Consider the following 21188-nt stretch of genomic DNA (forward strand, 5'->3'; position numbering starts at 1 on the left):
CCCTGGTCTCCATCTTGTGTGTGTGCCATTATTTACTGAACTGGAACCCTCTGTTGGCAACTTTTAGGTAAGCCTAAATGAATAGCATTAAACATACTCTTAATCTTGAGGGTATGTGCCACTGGATAATAATTTTTGAGCTGGAGGTAAAAGGTCTGTGTACTGCTTGAAATGATATATGACATAAACTACAATCACAATTTTCCCAAGGAGTGTCCTCTGGCTTTCAATCTAATTGTCAAAGGGACTTGTGATTCAGAAAAGGATGAGAACCACCATTCTACAGGGTACAACCTGTTTTTCTGCAACAAAGAGCTAATTTATCTGGTACCCTTTCTGGGTTGTTTTGTTTTTTGTTTTTTTGGCCGTGCCGCATGGCGTATGGGATCTTAGTTCCCCTACCGGGGATCAAACCTGTGCCCCCTGCAGTGGAAGCGCAGAGTCTTAGCCACTGGACCACCAGGTAAGCCCCTATGTGGTACCCTTTCTGTCCCCTTTGAGCTTCCATCTCTCCAGTAGCACTTCCACACCATAGTAAAGAGGGTATGGGTTGAGGTATACTGTGATTTCAAAAACTTTAATTCCCAACTGTGCAATTTTGGAAAGTTACTCCATCTTTCTAAGCCTCTGTTTCTTTATCTGCAAAATGGGGATAACAGTACCTGCCTCATAGGGCTGTAGTGAACTGAATGAAACAGTGTTCAGTACACAGAAATGTCTGGCGCACGGCTGGTGCTCTATAAATGACAGCTTTTTGTTCTAGGACATTGACAGAACTTATAGCACAAATATCCTTACTCCACATCCAGCTCCTCTACAAGCATAGAGATGCATACCAAGTATATATGGCAGTGCCAAGCTAGCAGATGACGTAGACTGTGCTATGGAGGGAAGAGACAGAAGAATAAGATATACAATTAGACTGGTCTCTTCAGCCTCCCAAAAATACTTCTTCCATTTGGTATTTTCTTTTTTTAATTAGTTTATTTATTTATTTTTGGCTGCGTTGGGTCTTCATTGCTGCGCGCAGTCTTTCTCTAGTTGTGGCGAGTGAGGGCTACTCTGTTGTCGCATGCGGCTGCTCATCGTGGTGGCTTCTCTTGTTGTGGAGCACGGGCTCTAGGCGTGCGGGCTTCAGCAGTTGTGGCACGCGGGCTCAGTAGTTGTGGCTCGCGGGTTCTAGAGCGTAGGCTCAGTAGTTGTGGCGCACAGGCTTAGTTGCTCCACGGCATATGGGATCTTCCTGGACCAGGGCCTGAACCTGTGTCCCCTGCATTGGCAGGCAGATTCTTAGCCACTGCGCCACCAGGGAAGTCCCTAGTATTTACTTTACGTGAAAGCTAATCAAGAAAGGAGCCTTGGCTGACAAGGATGCTTAGGAAACAGCTATATACCACCACCACCCCCAACTTTTCCGTGTCTTTAATGTACAAATGACAAAGATGTATTAAAGTTTTAAAGAATTTTTTTTACAAACAGAGAAAAGAGAGACCAAACCAGGATGACTTCCCACAAAGAAGGGATCTAAGAGCAGCCCCATGAACTTCTTCAGGCCACCATGGCTACTTCCTTCTCTTGTACCTATGAAGAAAATGAGCAGGGTAAAGACCAACCCCAAGACCAGAAAGAGGAAAGAGAAGCTCCTTTCCCAGGAAAGCTTTCCTCTCCCACCCCACTCATAGCCTCTGGTCCTCCAGAACTGCAAACATTACCTGGATTTAGATTTAAAGTTTCCTCCTCGTCTCTGGTGGGGCAAGCCCAATTGTTTTCTTTCTTCAAAGGAGGGGCTGTGAATGAGAGAAGAAGGCAAAAATGTTGGACAAGCAGGCAATGTTTCACACCCCCATCCTACCAGCTCCCACACAAAGCAGCAGCACCACAGATGCGTCATTTTCAGGGCCTGAGGTTCTAAGTCTGTGTTCTTCCACCTGATAATATGGGTTTATGGAAGTCAGGGCCCAGTACTAAAACAAGACTGGAAGAGGCCCTTCCTTCTTGTGTATATAATAAAACTGCTTGGGTAACTTAGTTTACCCAGCCACCAACCCCAGCCCAGAGGATGTGGGGAGGAACAGCACATTCCCACGAGCACACCAGAATCCTTTCTTTGGGGTTCTATCACTCCCCTGAGAGAAAGCTCTATTTCTGAACCAAAAATGTGCTATTTCACCTCCAAGGCAGGAGGGCCTTAACACTTCTCTTACTCTCACCCTGGGAATCCACAGATGGGCTGGCGGGGGAGGGGGCAGACAGGAGCCCTTGAAATTATATACAGGCAGACATCAAAGATATTGAGGGTTTGCCTCCAGACCACGGCAATAAAGTGAGTATCGCAATAAAGCAAGTCACACGGATTTTTTGGTTTCCCAATGCATGTAACAGTTACGTTTACACTATACTATAGTCTCTTAAAAAAGTGTGCAATAGCATTATGTCTAAAAAGAAAAACAATGCACATATGTTAATTTAAAAATACTCTATTGCTGGGAATTCCCTGGCGGTCCAGTGGTTAGGACTCCGCACTTTCACTGCTGGGACCCGGGTTCGATCCCTGGTTGGGGAACTAAGATCCCGCAAGTGTGTGGCACGGCAAGAAAATAAATAAATAAAAATTAAAAAAATAAAAATACTCTATTGCTAAAAAAAGGCTAACCATCATCTGACAACGCAGGGTTGCCACAAACCTTCAATTTGTAAAAACTGCAATATCTGTGAAGTGAAATAAAGCAAAGTACAATAAAACGAGGCATGCCTGCATTATAAAGCTATAGGTATATGAGAATTGGGAGTGGGGAAGGAAGGAGGGAGAAGATTCATAGCTTTCATCAGAATACCAAGAACTCCATGATGACTTAAAACCCTACCCAGCTCGATACTGTTTCAGGGCCTTCTTGCTTGTGTTGGTGAGTTCTTCATCAAATACAGATTTCTTCACCTGCTTTTGCTTCTTTGCTGTGCACAGAGAGAATGGGTTAGATATGGCCTTTTTGTCCCAAGCTCCTAAATCCCCTTAAGCTCAAGGTAATGGTTCCAAGTTCAGTGGATGCTCTGGCCTGATGTTTTATTGACATGGAAGCAAGACATCAGATCCCAGCAGAAAAGAGATAAGGAATCATAAGTACCAGGTGTGAAGAACCACTCCAAAGGATGCCTGCAGAGTCCAAAGGTGGAATGGACCACCTAAACATAAAATGGGCTGAAAACATCTTCCCCTCATTCTACCCTGACCCACTCCTCCAAGCAGCAGCTGGTAAGGATTTAGGCTCCAGAATCAGAAAGACTTGAGTTCAAATCCTACTAACCACGGGGTCACTTCACCCCTTGGAGCCAATAAAGGACAGCTGTACACACCTACATACTCATTACTCAAAAAATGTGGGCTTGGGCTTCCCTGGTGGCGCAGTGGTTGAGAATCTGCCTGCTAATGCAGGGAACACGGGTTCGAGCCCTGGTCTGGGAGGATCCCACATGCCGCGGAGCGGCTGGGCCCGTGAGCCACAATTACTGAGCCTGCGTGTCTGGAGCCTGTGCTCCGCAACAAGAGAGGCCGCGATAGTGAGAGGCCCGCGCACAGCGATGAAGAGTGACCCCCACTTGCCACAACTAGTGAAAGCCCTCGCACAGAAACGAAGACCCAACATAGCCATAAATTAAAAATAAATAAATAAATAAATAAATAAATAAATTTAAAAAAAAAAAAAAAAAATGTGGGCTCTTATCATCATCCCTCCCCTTTGTCCCTGACCACAAGCACAGGTTTCAGGCAGAACCTTCCTACCAGCTCCTTCAGGCTCCCCATCTGCCTACCAGGGCCCCTCGCTGGCTCCTCCTCGGGCATTGCTCGGGCCCGCTTGGCTCTGCGGTTCCTCTTGGCCAGCCGCTCAGCAAACATCTGGGCCTTGAGGATTTCAAACTGGGACCTTTCGTCTGCCTGGGGAGAGGATGACATGTAAGTGTGGAACAGACCTGACAGCCTTGACCCACATCCTCAGGCAGGGACCCAACTCCAAAGGGGAGGCTACTCACTGTCATCTCCCCCTTTTTCTTGACATCCTTCATAAACTTCTTCCTTTTCTTCTTTCCTCTTATGGCTAAGTCAAACTCCTGCAGAGCCTTGGCAACTGGGATGAGAAGAGAGCGTGAGAGTTCAGGTACCATTTTATAAAATCTTTTTTTAAACTTACAATAAGAAGTGTACATATTTAAACGTGATACATTTAAGGGCTTAAAATGAAAAGCAGCAATCACTTCCTCTCCTGGTGGTTACCTCCATCTCACTAAATAACACGCTTGTTCCACTATTTCTTAATTAATCCACTTGAGACATTCATTATATATCTGCCTCGGATTATGAAAGATATACTTCCCACCCCTTCCCACAATACAGTTATAACTCTATTTATAACACAGAAACTTAACATACATACACCTTAATTTTTTGTCCCATCAAATATAGACAGTATTTCTTAAATGCTGGTACTACCTCTTTGGAGGGTAATTTTGCAATCCCTAACAAAATAATAAATACACATAGCCTCTGACCTACAATTGCACTTTTTGGAACTTACCTTGTAAATCAAATATGCTTGCTTAATTGTGAAAGGGCATCTGTATAGCTACCCACTACATCACTTGTTTATAACAGCAAAACATTGGAAACAACGTCAATGTCCCTCAGTGGGGAACTAATTAAAATGAACTATAATCCACCCATATGATGGAAGACCACACAGCCACTGAAAAAAAGGCAGCTATATATGTGCCTACATAAAATGATCTCCAAACTACAAAATTCATTGAAAAAAGCAAGGTGTAGACAATGTGAGTTTGTTTGTTTGTTTTTTAAAGGGAGAGAAAAGGGAATATATATATCTAAATATCTTTCTGACTTACTTTTTTTAAATTGTGGCAAAATACATACAACATAAAGTTTGCCATTTTACCCATTCTTTAGTGTACAATTCAGTAGCATTAATGACATTCACAATATTGTACAATCATCACCATTATCTGTTTCTAAAACTTTTTCATCATCCCAAACAGAAGCTCTATTACCATTAGGTAACAACTCCTTCCCCACAGCTCCTGGTAATCTCTATTCTACTTTCTGTGTCTATGTATTTGCCTATCTAGTACCTCATATAAGTGGAATCATAAAGATTTGTCCCTTTGTCTGGATTATTTCACTTAGCATGTTTCCAGGGTTCATCCTTATGGCATGTACCAGAACTTCATTATGGCTGAATTAATATCCCATTGTATGTACCTACCACATTTTGTGTATCCATTCATCTGCTGAAGGACATGGTTGTTTCCACCCTTTGGCTATTGTGAATAATGCTTCAATGAACACTGGCATACAAGTATCTGTTTGAGTCCCTGTTTTCTATTCTTTGGGGTATAGACCTAGAAGTGGAATTGCTGGGCCTGATGGTAATTCTATGTTTAGCTTTTTGAGGAACCTCCCCAACATACTTTTTTCCTTCTTCCTCTCTTCTTTGGTCTGGAACCAGCTCCTTTCAGGCTCAGGGTTTGGTGCCCCCTTCCCCTTCTCCAGGAGCCGCTGTGCTGTGTTGATCTGTGGGGACAGCAAAAGGATGCCTGCCATGAAACCTACGTCTGATAATACAGAACATGGCGGCTGCAGGAAGCCACTGCCTGTAAACGCTTGGGGCTCTGATGATACGTTTGGCAGACACAGCATATCAGAAGGCAGACCAGCCAGGGCCCATGCAGTCTGCTGACTAAGCAGCACTGTGGACCAGAGCCCTCCTCACAGCCTCACCTGGGCTTCTGACTTTTGCATCTCTTTTTCTTCAGCCTCTAACTGCAGAACTGCATACACATCCTTCTCCATTTTCTCAATCTTGTCCCGGAATTTGAGGATGACGTCTCAGGGGAAAAGAACAAAAAAGATTTTAAAATAAGGATGACTATGGTGTAGCTGATGCAAACAACGCAGATGGTTATTTTTTTTTTAATTAATTAATTAATTTATTTTTGGCTGTGTTGGGGCTTCGTTGCTGTGTGCGGGCTTCTCATTGCAGTGGCTTCTCTTGCTGCAGAGCACAGACTCTAGGCGCACAGGCTTCGGTAGTCCTGGCATGCGGCCTCAGTAGTTGTGGCTCGCGGGCTCTAGAGCGCAGGCTCAGTAGTTGTGGCGCACAGGCTTAGTTGCTCCGCGGCATGTGGGATCTTCCCAGACCAGGGCTCGAACCCATGTCCCCTGCATTGGCAGGTGGATTCTTAACCACTGCGCCACCAGGGAAGCCCTCAGATGGGTATTTAGTGACACAGAAAACTGGGTTTTTTTTTTATTTTTTAATTTTTTTAAAGAGATTGGAGTTTATTTATTTATTTACTTATTTATTTTTGGCTGTGTTGGGTCTTTGTTTCTGTGCAAGGGCTTTCTCTAGTTGTGGCAAGCGGGGGCCACTCTTCATCGCGGTGCGCAGGCCTCTCACTATCGCAGCCTCTTTTGCTGCGGAGCACAGGCTCCAGATGCACAGGCTCAGTAGTTGTGGCTCACGGGCCTAGTTGCTCCGCAGCATGTGGGATCTTCCCAGACCAGGGCTCGAACCTGTGTCCCCTGCATTGGCAGGCAGATTCTCAACCACTGTGCCACCAGGGAAGCCCTGTTTTGTTTTTTTTTCATGTGTGGCTTCTCTGCTTAACACCTCCCCAAAGGCTTCCTGATGCTCGTGGAATAAATTCCAAACTCCTCAGCGTGGCCCCTGCCTACCTCTCTGACCTCTGCCTACCCCTTGCTCAAAGGCCTCGGGCCTCTGGCCCTCCCTGTCTTCTACTCCCACATCAAGTGTGTTCCTGTCTCTGAGGCTTTGCCCTGGTTTTCCGTGCTTGGCACACTCTGTCCCCAGACCACCCACGGCCATCTCATTCTTGTCATCTGGGGCTCGGCTCAAATGCCATCTGTCAGAGGCCTTTTCTCTGCAGCTTTTCTAAAGTAGGCACTTCTCCTGTCGTTCTCAATCACACCTACTATTAGCTTATTTATTGTGTCTTTTTCCCAACAGTGTCAGCTGTTTTGTTTCCTGCTGTATCCCCAATACTTAGAATACAATAAATAGCAATAGACTGAATGAATTAAATGAAAATTTTTTAAATGAAAGGAAATAAAAAGACCTATGAATGGAAAAAAAGGTCTTGAAAAGATGTGTATCTAAATGTTATGAGTGGTGAGCTCTTTCACACACAATTACATTTTTACTCTTATTTGATTTACTTTTTTCCAACACTGAATACATATTACTTTTGTAACTTAAAAAAAAATTTTTTTAATGATGTGCTTTATATGACCCCTACAGATGAGTAAAAAAGGAATGAAAGCTATACAGAAAGAATAAGTACTGACCTCCTCCCCATCCTCGGCCCCCACCAAGAGGAAGTGGGGAAGGGTTAGTGGGGGTGGTGCCTTAAGAAGAGGCCTTCTCTTCCCAAAGGCTGGCGAATACCTATGACTAAGCACTTGGGGCACAAATCTCTCCTCAGTCCCTTTCACACACAGAGAGGATGAAGCCCAGAGAGGCAAGCGGAGACCTGCCCGGGGCCCCTCAGCCAGGGAGTGGCAGAGCTGGGATTCAAATCTGGCCCCTAACTGCAAAGCGCCTGCTCTCACCCATTACCCTCTGCCCGCTGCCCCGTCCTTCGGGGTCTCAGCTAGGATGCTCCCCCGCCCACCCGAACCGCCCTGAGCCGCGACACTGACGCCTGCTCACCCTGGGGCGGCGTCCGGGCCTTCACGGGGGCCTTGGCGGCCTTCACGATCTCCTTCAGCATCTTCCGCTCCTCCTCTCCCACCAGAGAGACTGAGCGCCCGGCCCGGCCGGCACGAGCTGTTCGCCCCACCCGGTGGACATAATGCTTGATGGTGTTGGGCATCGTGAAGTTGATGACCTGGAAGGCCAAAGTTAAGCATCAGTCAGACCTGGGAGTCGGCGGGGAGAGGGGGACATGAGGAGGCAAAAGGACTCCCAGCGAAAGCTCAAGGAAGATGGGGCCCGCTCACCGTTTTGACCCCCTCGATGTCAAGTCCACGGGCTGCTACATCTGTGGCCACGAGGATGTCAATCTGTTCATCCTTAAAGCGCCTGGAAACAGCCACAAACATGTTCCTCTGAATACCTGACCCTAATCAATACTCTGCAGAAGCCTGAGCCAGCGAAGAGAACACAAACCCTTCTGGAGTCAAGCAGCAGAGTACAGACCATCACAGTGGAGACAGATCCTAAATGTCAGCCTAACGACACTTACATGCCCCCCAAACATCCCACAACATAGAGCAAATGTAGTTTTGTGTATACCACTTTAAACAGCAATTCCTATAAATAGAGAAGCTTGGGAACCACAGAGCTAGACTATAACACGGAGCAGAGGCAAATGCCTCAGCATTCAAAACAGCCTTTAGGAAACAACTCTCAGCTGCCTGTGTGAATAAGGATCAGTGGAGAGTTCTAAAGGGTTCCTCCTTGCCTACCAAGCTGACTCGATTCTGCGAGAGTTAAACAAGAAATCACGTGGAAAAGCACAGGGCCTGGCAAAGTTAAGTGCTCAAGAAATACAAATGGATTTGCTTCAGGATCACATTCTAGCAGACCCGGGTACGTCCCCTGCTCTGGACAGGCTGCAGAGATCAGAATGTGTGCTGCGTCATCCCAAGTCAATTTCCTGCTGTGACCCCGCTCAGCAGCTCCCATGCTCAAATCCTGGGGCAAGAGTATCATTTTCTACAAAGTCAAAGTTCTGACTATATCTAAGACATGACCTTAGAATGGTTAGGCTAAAATTTTTGAAGTGGGGAACTGTACTGTATCCCCTGGTATCGCTCAAACATGACCTCTGGATGGTACTTTCCGTCTTTGGAATGAAGAGAGCCCTCTCTGAAGGATGGGTGGGAGCCTCAGACCCCGAAACTTTACCGGAGGGCCTCCAACCGCTGCGTCTGTGACAGGTTGCCGTGGAGCTCGCCCACCTGCAGCCCCATCAGCCCCAGGAGGATGTGCATGCGGTGGGCCTGCTTCTTGGTCTGGGTGAACAGCATCACGTGGTCGGTGAAGGTTCTCATCAACAGAGCTGCCAGGGAGAGAAGAGTGAGCAGGAGGCCGCCTCCAGCACGTCCTCCCTCCTCGCCTGCAAAGCGGCTGCTGTGCCTGGTTCGGGGGCGGCAGGTGAGGCCCCTGCCTTGCGGAGCTCCCACTCCAGGGCAGAGCCGGAGAGGCCGAGTCCCAGTTCTCGAGGGCGGTAAATGCCGGGAGAGAATGAAGAGAAGATGCGGCAGCTTCAGGGCTGGCCTCTCTGAGGAGGTGACAGTAGGCTGAATGACAAGACAGTCTCATCCACGAGAAGATTTGGGGGAAGATTCCAGGCAGAGGAAAGAGCAAAAGCTTGGGGGGTTTGAGAAAGCGAAAGCAGGCAGGTGTGGCTGGAGCACCATGAGCTAAGGCGCCAAGGCCGGGGGCTCCGGGCAGGCAGGGGGCTCCAGGCAGGCCGGGGCAGGTCCAGGGGTCTTACAGGACTCGCTAGGGAGCATGGATTTCAGTCTAAGAGCAATGGAAGACACCAGAGGGTTTAAACAGCGAAGGAACAGGAGCGAATGCTTGTTTGTAAATGATCCTTTTAAATGGTCTGCAGTGTGGAGAAGGCACTTCCACAGGACAGGGTGGAAGCAGACGGCCAGGTCAGAGGCCGCTGCAACAATCCAGGTGACACAGTAGTGGCCTGGACGAAGGGCCAGAGGGGCAGCTGGAGGGAAGTGGCTAGGAGTTCAGCAGGACATAAAGAGGACTGGACGGTGGAAGGGAGGTGAAGCGATGAAGGAAAGGGAGGAAGAACTCGTGGTGAAAGTACGGAGCAGAGGAACAGCAGTACCACACACTGGGGTAGCGGAGACCGGATGGAGGAGTCGCCGGGGAAAAACCAACACTTCGGTGTGAAGCTCAGGGGAGTCGAGCAGCCCTCCCTGCTCAGTCCCACCCTGGGCTTTCACCTGCCACGATGGCTTCCCGGTCCCCTTCCCGGTTTGGCCGGATCCGGATGAACTCCTGCCGCAAGAAGGGGGCCACGTCCGTGTTGCTGTTCACAAATATCCGGACGGGATTCTTCAAGGAGACAGAAGCCAGATCTTTCACCTGCCAGGCACAAAGGCAGGGATGCTGACCAGCCTGTCAGGAGGCAGGGAGGGAGGCAAGCCGGTGCTCCAGCTCAGCCCGGGGTCCTCTGCGCCGCCCCTCTGTTCCCTACAGCCCACCTCATCCGTCATCGTGGCTGAGAAGAGCATGGTCTGGCGGTGGTGGGAACACATCCGGATGATCTCCTTCATCTGCTCCTCAAAGTACTCGTCCAGCATCCTGGCAAGCAGGGGCGGGGAGGAATCAAGACAAACGGACTGAGCTTGCATCTGTATTGATGAAGGACAGAAAACACTGCACAGGCGATGTTTCGATACTGTCATTGGTTATGTTTCAGGCTCATTTATTTACTTATTTTATTAGTGTTTTTTTACCCTTTTTTCCAAGATTCACCAAGAATTATCATTTGGCCATATTTGCTTAGTCTTTCTTTTTTCTTTTGCTGAATCATTTGCTATTAAGTTGCAGATATCATGACACCGGACCCCTAAATATTTCAGCACACATTCCCTAAGAACGGTGACTTTCTCCTACATAAACACAATGTCGTTATCACACCTGAGAAATTCAAGTGTCTGAATGATACCTAAAGTAAAGTACAATGTATATTCAGTTTTCCCTAACTGTCCCCAAAACGTCATTCTATAGCTGTCTTTTAATTTTTTTAGTCCAGGAATGACAGTTCCTACGTTGTACTTGGTTGTCACATCTCTTTAGTCTCCCTTAGTCTAGAAAGTTCTCTCATCCTTTTTTGCACTCTGAATATGTCTAATTATTCCCCAGTGACTGGATTCAACAATCACTGCTGGGAGCGGGGTGGGGGGCAGCCGTGCACCTCACTCTCACTCCATCCGGAGACAGACGGTCAGTTTGCTCCAGCATCGCAGTTTGGTCACTTGGTTGAAGTGATGTCTACCAGCTCTCTCCACTAGGAAAGGAACCTCTTTCTCTTTGCAGATAATAGTCATCTGTGAGATTACTGTGACTCCAATTTTTTCAACCCACCCAATCCTTTACAGTATTTCTCGTCCAGTTCAGGCTGCAGTTGAGGAACAGGTATCACCTTTAGTTGTCGTGTCTCTTTGGTCTCAATCTGAAACTTCCACAGCCTTTCTTGGTCTTTTGAGACACTGATATTTTTGATATTTAAAACCTAAATCAGATCATGTTCCCTTGGCTTAGAACGATCTCCTTTACCGCCTTCAGGCCTCAAGAATGCTCGGGGGAGGCAGTCGACCAGTTATTCAACACCTACTGTGCACCTGCTAGATTCTAGACACAGCCCTGGCACTGGGATGTGGCAGCAGGCAACACAAACACAAAGCCGGCCCTTCTTGAACATGAAGTTCTGGGGAGAAGAGGGACACAGCCACCACACGAGCATTCAGGTAACAATGCAGGAAGTCAAGGAGGTGTAGCACCTCAGAGAACATAAGGCAGGAAGGGAAGGACGAGGCGGGGGTGTGAGGGGAAGGGAGGAACTGGTTTTTTTCGTTTTTAAAAAAAAATATTTCATTTATTTATTTATTTATTTTGGGGGGCATTGGGTCTTCGTTGCTGCGCACAGGCTTTTCTCTCTAGTTGCGGTGAACGGTGGCTACTCTTCATTGCGGTGTGTGGGCTTCTCATTGCAGTGGCTTCTCTTGTTGCAGAGCACAGGCCCTAGGCGCACGGGCTTCAGTAGTTGTGGCGTGCAGGCTCAGTAGTTGTGGCGCACGGGCTTAGTTGCTCCGCGGCATGTGGGATCTTCCCAGACCAGGGATCGAACCCGTGTCCCCTGCACTGGCAAGCGGATTCTTAACCACTGGACCACCACGGAAGTCCCAGTAACTGTTATAGAGTGGCCAGCAAAGTGACAGCTGGAGCAGAAACCTGAGACGGTAAAGGAGGTCATTCCAAGCTGAGGGAACGACGATGCAGAAGAGAAGCCCCAAAGTGGGAGTGTGTGGATGGGATTTACCAATGGATATCCTGGGGGGTGAGGAAATGAGGAGACAAGAATGGCACTGAGAATATGGCCTGAACAACTAGAAGGATGGAGTTGCCCTTCAGTGGGATGGGAAGCGGGGGAGGGGCACAGAGGATGAGAAACTTGGTTAAGGACCTGGTTAGTTTGGAGATGCTTCAGTTTGAGAGTAAACTTGAACAGCCTCGTTACCCTGCCACCTCCACAGCAGTCCAGTTCATTAAGAGTTCATTCTGTTGAGTCACGAAGGAAAGAGGTGAGCAGATGGGACACGAATGAGAGAAAGGAAGGAAGAGAGGGAGGGAGGGAAGAGGAGGAAGGGGGGAGGAGGGGGAGCCTGCATCACAGTAATGGAGGCTGTCGGTTGAATCCTCCCTATGCACTGGCACTTTACTGGCGTTACTCCTTGAATCCTCAACACCATGAGGTGGGCACTTATCCCCCACTTACAAACAAGAAAAGATTTGCTTTGAGAATCTAAGTAACGTTTCCCAATCTCAGGAAGCGGTAGAGCCAGAATTTAACTTGCCTTCCCTCTTAACCATCACATTACAGAAAAAGAGCAGGATAATCTGGGCTAAGATGGACAAAGGCTCAAACATGAACAGCTGAACTGGTCAGAGCCATGTAGGACCAGGCAGAGTGCAGGTTCCCGTCCCGGGGTGTGGCCCTGGGGACCCCACCATTTCAGGTGTACCTGTCAGCCTCATCCAGGATGAGCACCTCGATGCTGCTCAGGTGGAAGGAAGGGCAGTTGTGGAGGTGATCAATGAGCCGGCCCGGGGTGGCGATGAGGATGTCAGGCGCTGCCCGAAGGGCTGCTTCCTGAGATTTCACGTCCAGGCCGCCTGCAAAAAGAAAAGCCCACCAGGCAGCCAGCTGAGTCATTCACCAGTACGGGCTGAGCCTTGCTACCTGCCAGCTCCCATGGCAGATGCAGAGCAAACGGCAGAGCACAAGACTGACAGAGGCCCCACTTGCGCAGATTTTACAATATGGTGGGAGAGACAGATTATTTAATCACAATTGTGCTAAGTGCAAAAATCAAAAAAGATGATGACACAAAGACACTTCAGAATACAACAATTCAACCATCCACCAACTGAGAGATGCAGCTGCGAAACTGATAATCTTTCTAAATCACCTACAATTTCCTACCGCATAAGGAGGGTAAAACGAAGGTTAGATAACACTATCATATAACATCATCAGAAAAATTCTGCCCCAATAAATATTTGATTCATTATTCATGCAAGACAAAATTATATCCTAAGTTTGTTCAATATCAAGAAAAAATTTGTTTCATAATTTTGAAGTTTCATTTTGCAAGGCTGCTTAAGTCTCAGTCAAACCCCCTCCTCATACCCCTCACTATCTACTATGAAAATGTTATCTGGTTTTTAAGTGGTTTCAATCACGTGAAGGCTTTCCTGCACCCGTCCCCCTCAGACAGTGGTGCACATCCACCCTCCACCACGTCACACCCTCTCAGAGGCAGCCAGCCCTCAGCCAGACACTCACCCACAGCCAGGCAGGTGGTGATGCTGCAGAACTGGGCCAGCTGCCTGGTGACGGAGTGCACCTGGATGCCCAGTTCCCGGGTGGGAACCAGCACCAGCACGCGGGTCACCGGAGCCTGGCGGGGTTTGTAGATCAGACGCTCCAAGACGGGCAGAGCAAAAGCTGCAGTTTTACCTGGAGGGAAGGGCAGCAGGAAAGCAAAATGAGAAGAGCTTCTGTCCTTCCCAGGTCCAGGTTTTCACCTGCACACAGAAAACCTACATATCTACTCAGAGGGAAATGAAGCAACTTATTTTTCATAAAACTTTTTTTCTGGCTTTAAATCACATGGTCAGGGCTTCCCTGGTGGCACAGTGGTTAAGAATCCACCTGCCAATGCAGGGGACACAGGTTTGAGCCCTGGTCCGGGAAGATCCCACATGCCGTGGAGCAACTAAGCCCGTGCGCCACAACTACTGAGCCTGCACTCTAGAGCCCGCGAGCCACAACTACTGAGCCCACGTGCCACAACTACTGAAGCCCTCGTGGCTAGGGCCCGTGCTCTGCAACAAGAGAAGCCACCGCAGTGAGAAGCCTGTGCGCCGCAACAAAGAGTAGCCCCCGCTCGCCGCAACTAGAGAAAGCCCGCACACAGCAACGAAGAACCAACACAGCCAAAAATAAATAAATAAAATAAATTTAAAAAATCAATCAATCAATCACATGGTCAATGTAAAAAATCTGGGAAATACAAAAAAAACAAACAAACAAAAAACAAAACAATAAAAATCACCCACAGTTCAGCCAACCAGAGGTAAGCATTACCAAAACAGTATCTATATTACCAATCTTTTTTTTAATGGACAAAAATACAAAAATAGTAATTTTAATGCAATAAGACTATATATTGTTTAGTAACTTCCCTTTAAAAAAACATATATTTTCCTATTTCTTTAAGTACTCTACTTTTTTTAAATGGTTGCATCGTATTTTATTACATGACTATTTCTATTCTATTCTATTACATGACTATATAATTAACTGCACTAATACACAATGTTGTGATAAACATCCCTTTTATAAAATCTTTACTCCTATGACGGGGCCTATCATGGGAGTGACAGGAGGTCATGGTCACAGAGACACCCTGACAGGATTAAATAAAAATGACCTTCACCAGACCACCTGAAACCTGTAACCTGTGACTACCCTATTTAAAAAAAGTAAAGAGTTTCTATTTAAAAAAAAATAGAAAAATATATATTAATATTTTTCTAAAAGGGAAGTTACTACACAGAATATAGAATGTTATTGCATTAAAATTTATATTTGCACATTTAGCAAAGTGGGCTTTTGGTAAGTCAACCCAGAGCCTATTCTATGTTGCACATCCTCCTTCCTCCTCCTCTCCCTCCCCCACCCCCGAGTCCCGATCCTTGTTACCTGTCCCAGTGGCTGCACAGGCACAGATGTCCTTCCCCAGCAGACCCACAGGTATGCATGCCTTCTGGATCGGCGTGGGCTCCTTGAAGCCCATGGCTGTGATGGCCTGAAGAGGAAGAAAAGATAGGGTCAGAGAGGAGAGGAGGGGGAGTCTCAGCACAAAACAAACAAGGCAGGTCTCCAAACAGGTTTCAAGCCCTCCCAGTCATTCAATCCACCTACTGTGTGTCACTTTTCTAGGACCTGAGGATATAGTGATAAACAAAAGGAACAACCCTGCCCTTAGAATCCGGTAGAAAAAACAGGCCAAAAACAAACACGTGTCATATGAAGATAAATGCTATGGAGAAAGCTACAGCAGTCAAGGGGGCTGGCAAGGGCGGGGGGAGGGGATGATGAGTGCAATTTACAGAAGGGTTGTCAGGGAAGGTCTCATTGAGCAGGAGATACTGAGTAGAATCCTGAAAGAGGCGAAGAGCACCCCAACCAGATTTCTGGAACAATCTTCCAGGCAGTGGGAATAGCAAGCACAAAGGCCCTGAGGAAGAAGATGCCTGGCCTGTGTGAGGGCCAGTGAGGCCAGTGTGGCCAGAGCAGAATGGCTGCTGAGAGACGTCATCAGAGGGGCCCAGAAGGGGCAGGGTCGTACAGGCCAAGATGGAAATCTTTGTGTAAGAGGGTTCTCTGGCAGCTGTGTGGACAACAGAGCTCAGGGAGGCCACGAGCCCGGTTCAGGGCAGACAGCCCAGTTATGGGGCGACTGCAAGAATGCCATGGTTGACAAAAGAAGCCACTACCTTCAGAAGCGGGCGGGAAAGGTTCATGTCCTGGAATGAGAGGTTTTCATCATACTGAGATGCATCTTCAAAAAATCCTCCTGCGTCCTACATCAGCAAATCAAAAGACAGAATGAGAATTCAGCCAAAAGGGAACTAAATGACCTTAAAGTTCTTTCCGGTTGTAAAACCAAGCTGCACACTGTTGTCCAAGCCCATGCTCACCTGTCCTTTCTTCTTCTTCTTCTGCTCCTTTATTTTGAGTGTATCTATGGAGACAAAGAGAGCTGATGACCAGGGCTCATACTTCCTGAGCACTCAGCCTGCTAGACACTGTCCTAAGCGCACTACGTGGACCGACACCTCACCGAATCCACGCAACAGCCTGAGGGAGCTCCTGCCACCAGCGTCGCCTCACAGAAGAGGAGGCTGTGCAGCTGAGCAGGTACGTCACTCACCTGAGGTCAGACAGGAAGCAAAGTCGGCAGGTTCCAGAGACAAGGCTCCCAACCACTGTGCTACATAAGGATGCTTTAGCACTCATTTCTGCAAGAAATGTTAATGGAGCACCTACTACGTGGCTGGACTCATCTGAGGTGGGGGACCTATCACCCCAAATAAGTTTGAGTCATAGAAGTGCCAACAGCTGTGTGGGGCTGGAGATGAGGAAAAGAGTGAACGTGGGAATTCCCTGGCGGTCCAGTGGCTAGGACTTGGCGCTTTCACTGCTGGCGCCTGGGTTTGATCCCTGCTCGGGGAACTAAGATCCCGCGAGCCTCGCGGCATGACCAAAAAAAAAAAAAAGGAAAAAGAAAAAGAGTGAACTTTGACTGCAAAGTACAACAACCCTAACAAAATCCCAAGGAAGAAGAGAAGCTAAAAGAAAAGAAGTCAGGACTTCCCTGGTGGCACAGTGGTTAAGAATCTGCCTGCCAATGCAGGGGACATGGGTTCAAGCCCTGGTCCGGGAAGGTCCCACATGCCACGGAACAGCTAAGCCTGTGTGCCACAACTACCGAGCCTGCGCGCCACAACTACTGAAGCCCATGCGCTCTAGGGCCTGTGCTCCGCAACAAGAGAAGCCACTGCAATGAGAAGCCCGTGCACCACAACGAAGAGTAGCCCCCGCTCACCGCAACTAGAGAAAGCCCACGCACAGCAACGAAGACCCAACGCAGCCAATAAGTAAGTAAATAAATTTAAAAAAAGAAAGGAGGTCGACATGGAGATCTTAAATTTAACTGTGTAGAAGAGCATAGGATAACCTACAAAGTAAAAGCGAACACTCCAATTTCCAGTCCCCATTTCTGACAGTATCGCCTACCTGCTTTGGTGAGGACGTTCTCATCAGCTGACGAGTAGTCAGTCTCTGATTCTTCATCTTCTGTGGCTTCCTCATCTTTCCCTTCAAAGTCTTTCTGCTCCTCCGGTTCAGAGCCCTCCTTTGCTTCTTTCTCCTTCTCCGACTTCCCAGACTTGGCTTCTTTATCCTAGAAAAAGAAACTGTAATAAAGCAAGGCGACTACAAACTTCAGGAAATCCAGAACCTATGAAGAGCAATATTATGCTCTCAGGCCTGGGAGAAAACTATGCAGATTCTTCGTGACTATTAACCACAGACACACAGAGAAAGCCTGCCTGCACCAGCCGTACTGCAACCTAGGCTCCAAGAGAAATGGTGTGGTCACACTGAGAGTAAAGCTCAGGGCTCACCTACAAAGAGAAGTAACTGCTTTGCTTACTCACCTCTGTTTTCCTCTTCTTTCGAACTTTCTCAATCTTCTCATCTAATGTCGTGGCTGCCCTCTACAGATAAAAATAAAGAGATGAAAAAGAAACATACGTATGGGAAAGAGAGAAAGCAAAGGGCTTCTTAAGGTAGGGTCTCAGATGTTAAATATAGAAAAAGCTCATCTGTACTTGGACAGATTAATCAATCCATAGATTATTCACAACAAAACAAACAAGCAAACAAAAAACCATTAAATAAATGGTCTTTTTGTGAAAAAACTTCAAATTACCTGGAACCAGTAAGAACACCCACATTGTAGAAGGTGTTTACTATTGAGAATGATACAGTTACCAAGAGATGTCACATTGTATCTGAATGCTACTTGGAAAAACTCTTCCCCTTGCCCATCGGACATAATTTAGCCTATCAAACTGTTGAAAGGCAAGCAAATTCAGGTAACACTGGATCTTGCTAAAACTTTCGAAAGGTGAGGTAATGGCAGGCCCCCTTGATGCACGCTCAAAGCACCCTGAACTGCTACAGCGCTTACCACAGCCATAAGGAATGGCTTAATTGTTTGTCTAGTCATTTTCTGCCCTGCTAGAATATAAGCGCTGTAAGACCAAGTCGGTAACTACATGAAGTACACATGAAAAGGAAAAAAAAACCCGCTCACGATGACTTTGAAAAGGCAATGCTGTTTTATTTGAAACAGAACAAGGACCAGCAGGGTCTGGATTAAACTGCCCTGAGCAGGCAGTATTTCCCTCGGAAGCACGTGAAATGGAAAACAACTTTTAAGCACCTTCTAGCTTGTTAACCAGATTCAAAGAAAAGCACAGGGTCTTGGCAAACAAGCAGATGACAGTGACATTCACGGCAGTTTGGGCTGTGATGTGTGGGAACCAGGGACCCTAAACAGAAAGGCCACATGAGATCACCTGGCAAGTGACAGAGAGTGATAGTATCTGTGGGGCAGAGTCAAGCCTTCAAAAACACCACTACCGAGGATGCCTGCTAGATTGTTCTTTGTTACAAACCAACATAAAAAAGGTTTCTTTCTAATATTCAAAACAAGGAGCGAATACCTAGAAAAGAGACGATTGTAACATAGCTATGTCCATTTTTTAAGCAATTTATATGTAACATTTGGCATTCCTAAACCACTGGACCCTGAAGCCCACTGCCCAACCCTAACAGCCCACGGCCTGGAACTGCCTATCTGTGTCAGTCTCACCTTCTTCTTGAGCTGGCTCATGACGTCAGCCATGGCCCAGCTGCCATCGTACATCCCCTCCTTCTCAGTGAAAATAAAGTCAGGGTTGAAATCAGCACTGCGGTTCTTCTGCAAGGCTTTCTGCTTTCTGCCCAGCACAATGGGCCCCTGGGAAGAGGGAGAAGCAGGATGACTATGGGACTGAGATGAAAGAACACTGGAAAAAGAAGAAGGAAATGAGGGTACCCAATAAGAGAACAGAAATATACAGGGCAAAAGCTGACAGATGACAAGAAGTAGAATAATCTACAATTGTCCTGGGAGATTTTAACACATCTCAATAATTGACAGATCAAGCAGACAAAAAAAATGAGTAAGTCCGTAGAAAATTTGAACAGCACAATTAATAAGCTTTATTCCAATGAACATATAGAGAACACTGCACTAGAGCATGTACATTCTTTCTAAGCACATGTGGAATAGTTGCAAAAACTGATCACATAGTATTCCTTTTAAGCAAATCTTCAGTAAGTTCAAAAAAATCAATATTGTACAGACTCTGTTCTCTGACCACAATTCAATTAAGTTAGAAATAAATAACAACAACAAAAATTTTTTTAATTCATACATTTGGAAATGGGAAAGGAAGGAGAACTGGCTGAACTATGGCTTCAGGAGGATAAACAGAAGAAAAAACCCTGAGAACTAAAAAGTGCTATACTGATTTTTTTTTTCTTACTTGAGTTAAACAATTTCATAAGAACTCTGACCCTAAACTTTATTAATAATGATTATATCTCATTTCTCCAGTACCTAGTTTAAATCGGTAATTGTATAGCACTTCAAGCTAAACTTGAAGTTTAGTATTATCATTTGCCATATTTCCTTCAGTCCTTTTCTATGACAAATTTTTAAAAAAATTTTATTGAAGTATGGTTGATTTACAATGTTGTGTTTAATTTCTGCTGTACAGCAAAGTGACTCAGTTATACATATATATTCTTCTTCATATTCTTTCCCATTATGGTTTATCACAGGGTATTGAATATAGTTCCCTGTGCTCTACAGTAGGACCTTGTTGTTTACCCATCCTATACATAATAGTTTGCATCTGCTAACCCCACACTCCCAGTCTTTCCCTCACCCACCCCCCCTTGGCAACCACAAGTCTGTTCCCTATATTTGTGAGTCTGTTTTTGTTCCGTAGATATGTTCATTTGTGTCGTATTTTAGATTCCACATATAAGTGATAATTTTTCTATGATAGTTTTCCATTCAAGAAACAAAAAGATTCTGGCTGCTAAGTGGAAAATACACTTGGGGGGAGGGAGGTGGCGACAAGAGAAACAGTTAGAGACCAGGTATGTTAGGATTGTAAGTATCCAGGTACAAGATGGCAGTGTGTCCTGGACTAGGGTGGAAGCAGTGTGGACTGAGGGGGGAAGAAGCTTAAGAGAGATTTCTGAGGTAGCCTGCAGAACACTGGAGGGGAGAGAGGCTGGATAACTCCAAGGTTTCTGGCTTGAGATGAAGCAGGTTGGGAGGGTGAGGGAGACCAGAGTTCAGCTTTGGAAAAGCTGGATTTGTAGAGGCCGAGGGACGCTCAAACCAGAGGTGTCAGTAAGCAGATGAGGCCATAGAAGGGAAAACACTTGAGCTGGAGCTTTAAAGGGTGAGCACCTTTTCATGACACCGGTTCCTTTTTAACTGCCATGCTGCTTAATGTCTCTAACTCCGCACCACAACATAAGCTTCAGGAGAGCGGTGTTCCTTGCCCTTCTTGTTCACCGCTGTGTCCTGAATGCTTAACACTAGGTGTAGCACATATAAATATTCAATGAATACTGACTTAATGAACGCATGGATAACCATGGCTCCTTGACTAGGAACGAGGACTGACTGTCTCTGGATCTCTATGACACAGGGCCTGGATTAAATATCAGTTCAGTGAATGGGTACTGAGTTCACCAAGGCGACACAGAATAGCACGGGCACAGGCGCGGAAGTGAGGAAAAGCTAGTGGCGAGCAAACTGAGGAAGATCTGGGGGTCCAGGTGAGACCCAGGGACACTTGCCGGCCTGGCAGAGGATGCTGAGCCCTTGGGGGCAGGGATCTGAGGCACCACGGGGAAAGGAAGCAGTCAAGGACATCGGCTGCCAGCCGCCGCGCTCCCACCCCGATCGGCTCATACCTCCTCCTCCTGGTCTTCGGAGTCAGTCTCTGGCTCCACCGGCACCTCATCATCTTCGCCTATGGTCCCGATTAAACCCAGCTCCGCAAGCATGTCGCCGCAGCAGCCACTTCCGGAAACCAGCGCGGCGCGCTAGGCGGCTCTCCTGTTTCCGCGACCTCAGCGTCTTCACTGCGCTTGCTCTTACGTCACTTCCGCTTGGGGCCGCCCTGGCCCGC

The 21188-nt window shown here is 46.9% G+C and overlaps 1 protein-coding gene across 2 annotated transcripts; it reads right to left on the reverse strand.

Moving 5' to 3' along the window:
* Window positions 1-1447: 1447 nt before the first annotated feature.
* Window positions 1448-21140, reverse strand: DDX27 (DEAD-box helicase 27). 2 transcript variants are annotated; one of them, XM_082430789.1, is made up of 21 exons: window positions 20971-21140; window positions 18800-18946; window positions 17577-17636; window positions 17155-17320; window positions 16056-16099; window positions 15852-15938; window positions 15055-15160; window positions 13633-13806; window positions 12809-12959; window positions 10265-10364; window positions 10004-10145; window positions 8937-9090; window positions 8027-8108; window positions 7737-7914; window positions 5786-5892; window positions 5476-5578; window positions 4027-4121; window positions 3808-3931; window positions 2865-2952; window positions 1713-1787; window positions 1448-1581 (listed from the first exon to the last, which is right to left on the reverse strand). In XM_082430789.1, exons 1-21 carry the CDS (start codon window positions 21061-21063, stop codon window positions 1563-1565), a joined length of 2295 nt encoding a protein of 764 aa, XP_082286915.1. In that variant the 5' UTR covers window positions 21064-21140; the 3' UTR covers window positions 1448-1562. The 2 variants fall into 2 exon arrangements, with proteins under 2 accessions (XP_082286915.1, XP_082286916.1); XM_082430790.1 differs by lacking the exons at window positions 8937-9090; window positions 10004-10145; window positions 10265-10364 and having other exon boundaries at window positions 20971-21137.
* Window positions 21141-21188: the final 48 nt, after the last annotated feature.

Source organism: Balaenoptera physalus (assembly GCF_965194825.1).
Source record: "Balaenoptera physalus genome assembly, chromosome: 16".
Taxonomy (NCBI): domain Eukaryota; kingdom Metazoa; phylum Chordata; class Mammalia; order Artiodactyla; family Balaenopteridae; genus Balaenoptera; species Balaenoptera physalus.

Coding starts and splice junctions, on each gene's coding strand:
- DDX27 (XM_082430789.1), bottom strand. CDS start 21,063: ATGCTTGCGGAGCTGGGTTTAATCGGGACCATAGGCGAAGATGATGAG. Junction 9,091..10,003: donor CCGGGAAGCCATCGTGGCAG/GTGAAAGCCCAG, acceptor TCTCCCTGGCAG/CTCTGTTGATGAGAACCTTC. Junction 8,109..8,936: donor CAGCGGTTGGAGGCCCTCCG/GTAAAGTTTCGG, acceptor GGCTGTTTCCAG/GCGCTTTAAGGATGAACAGA.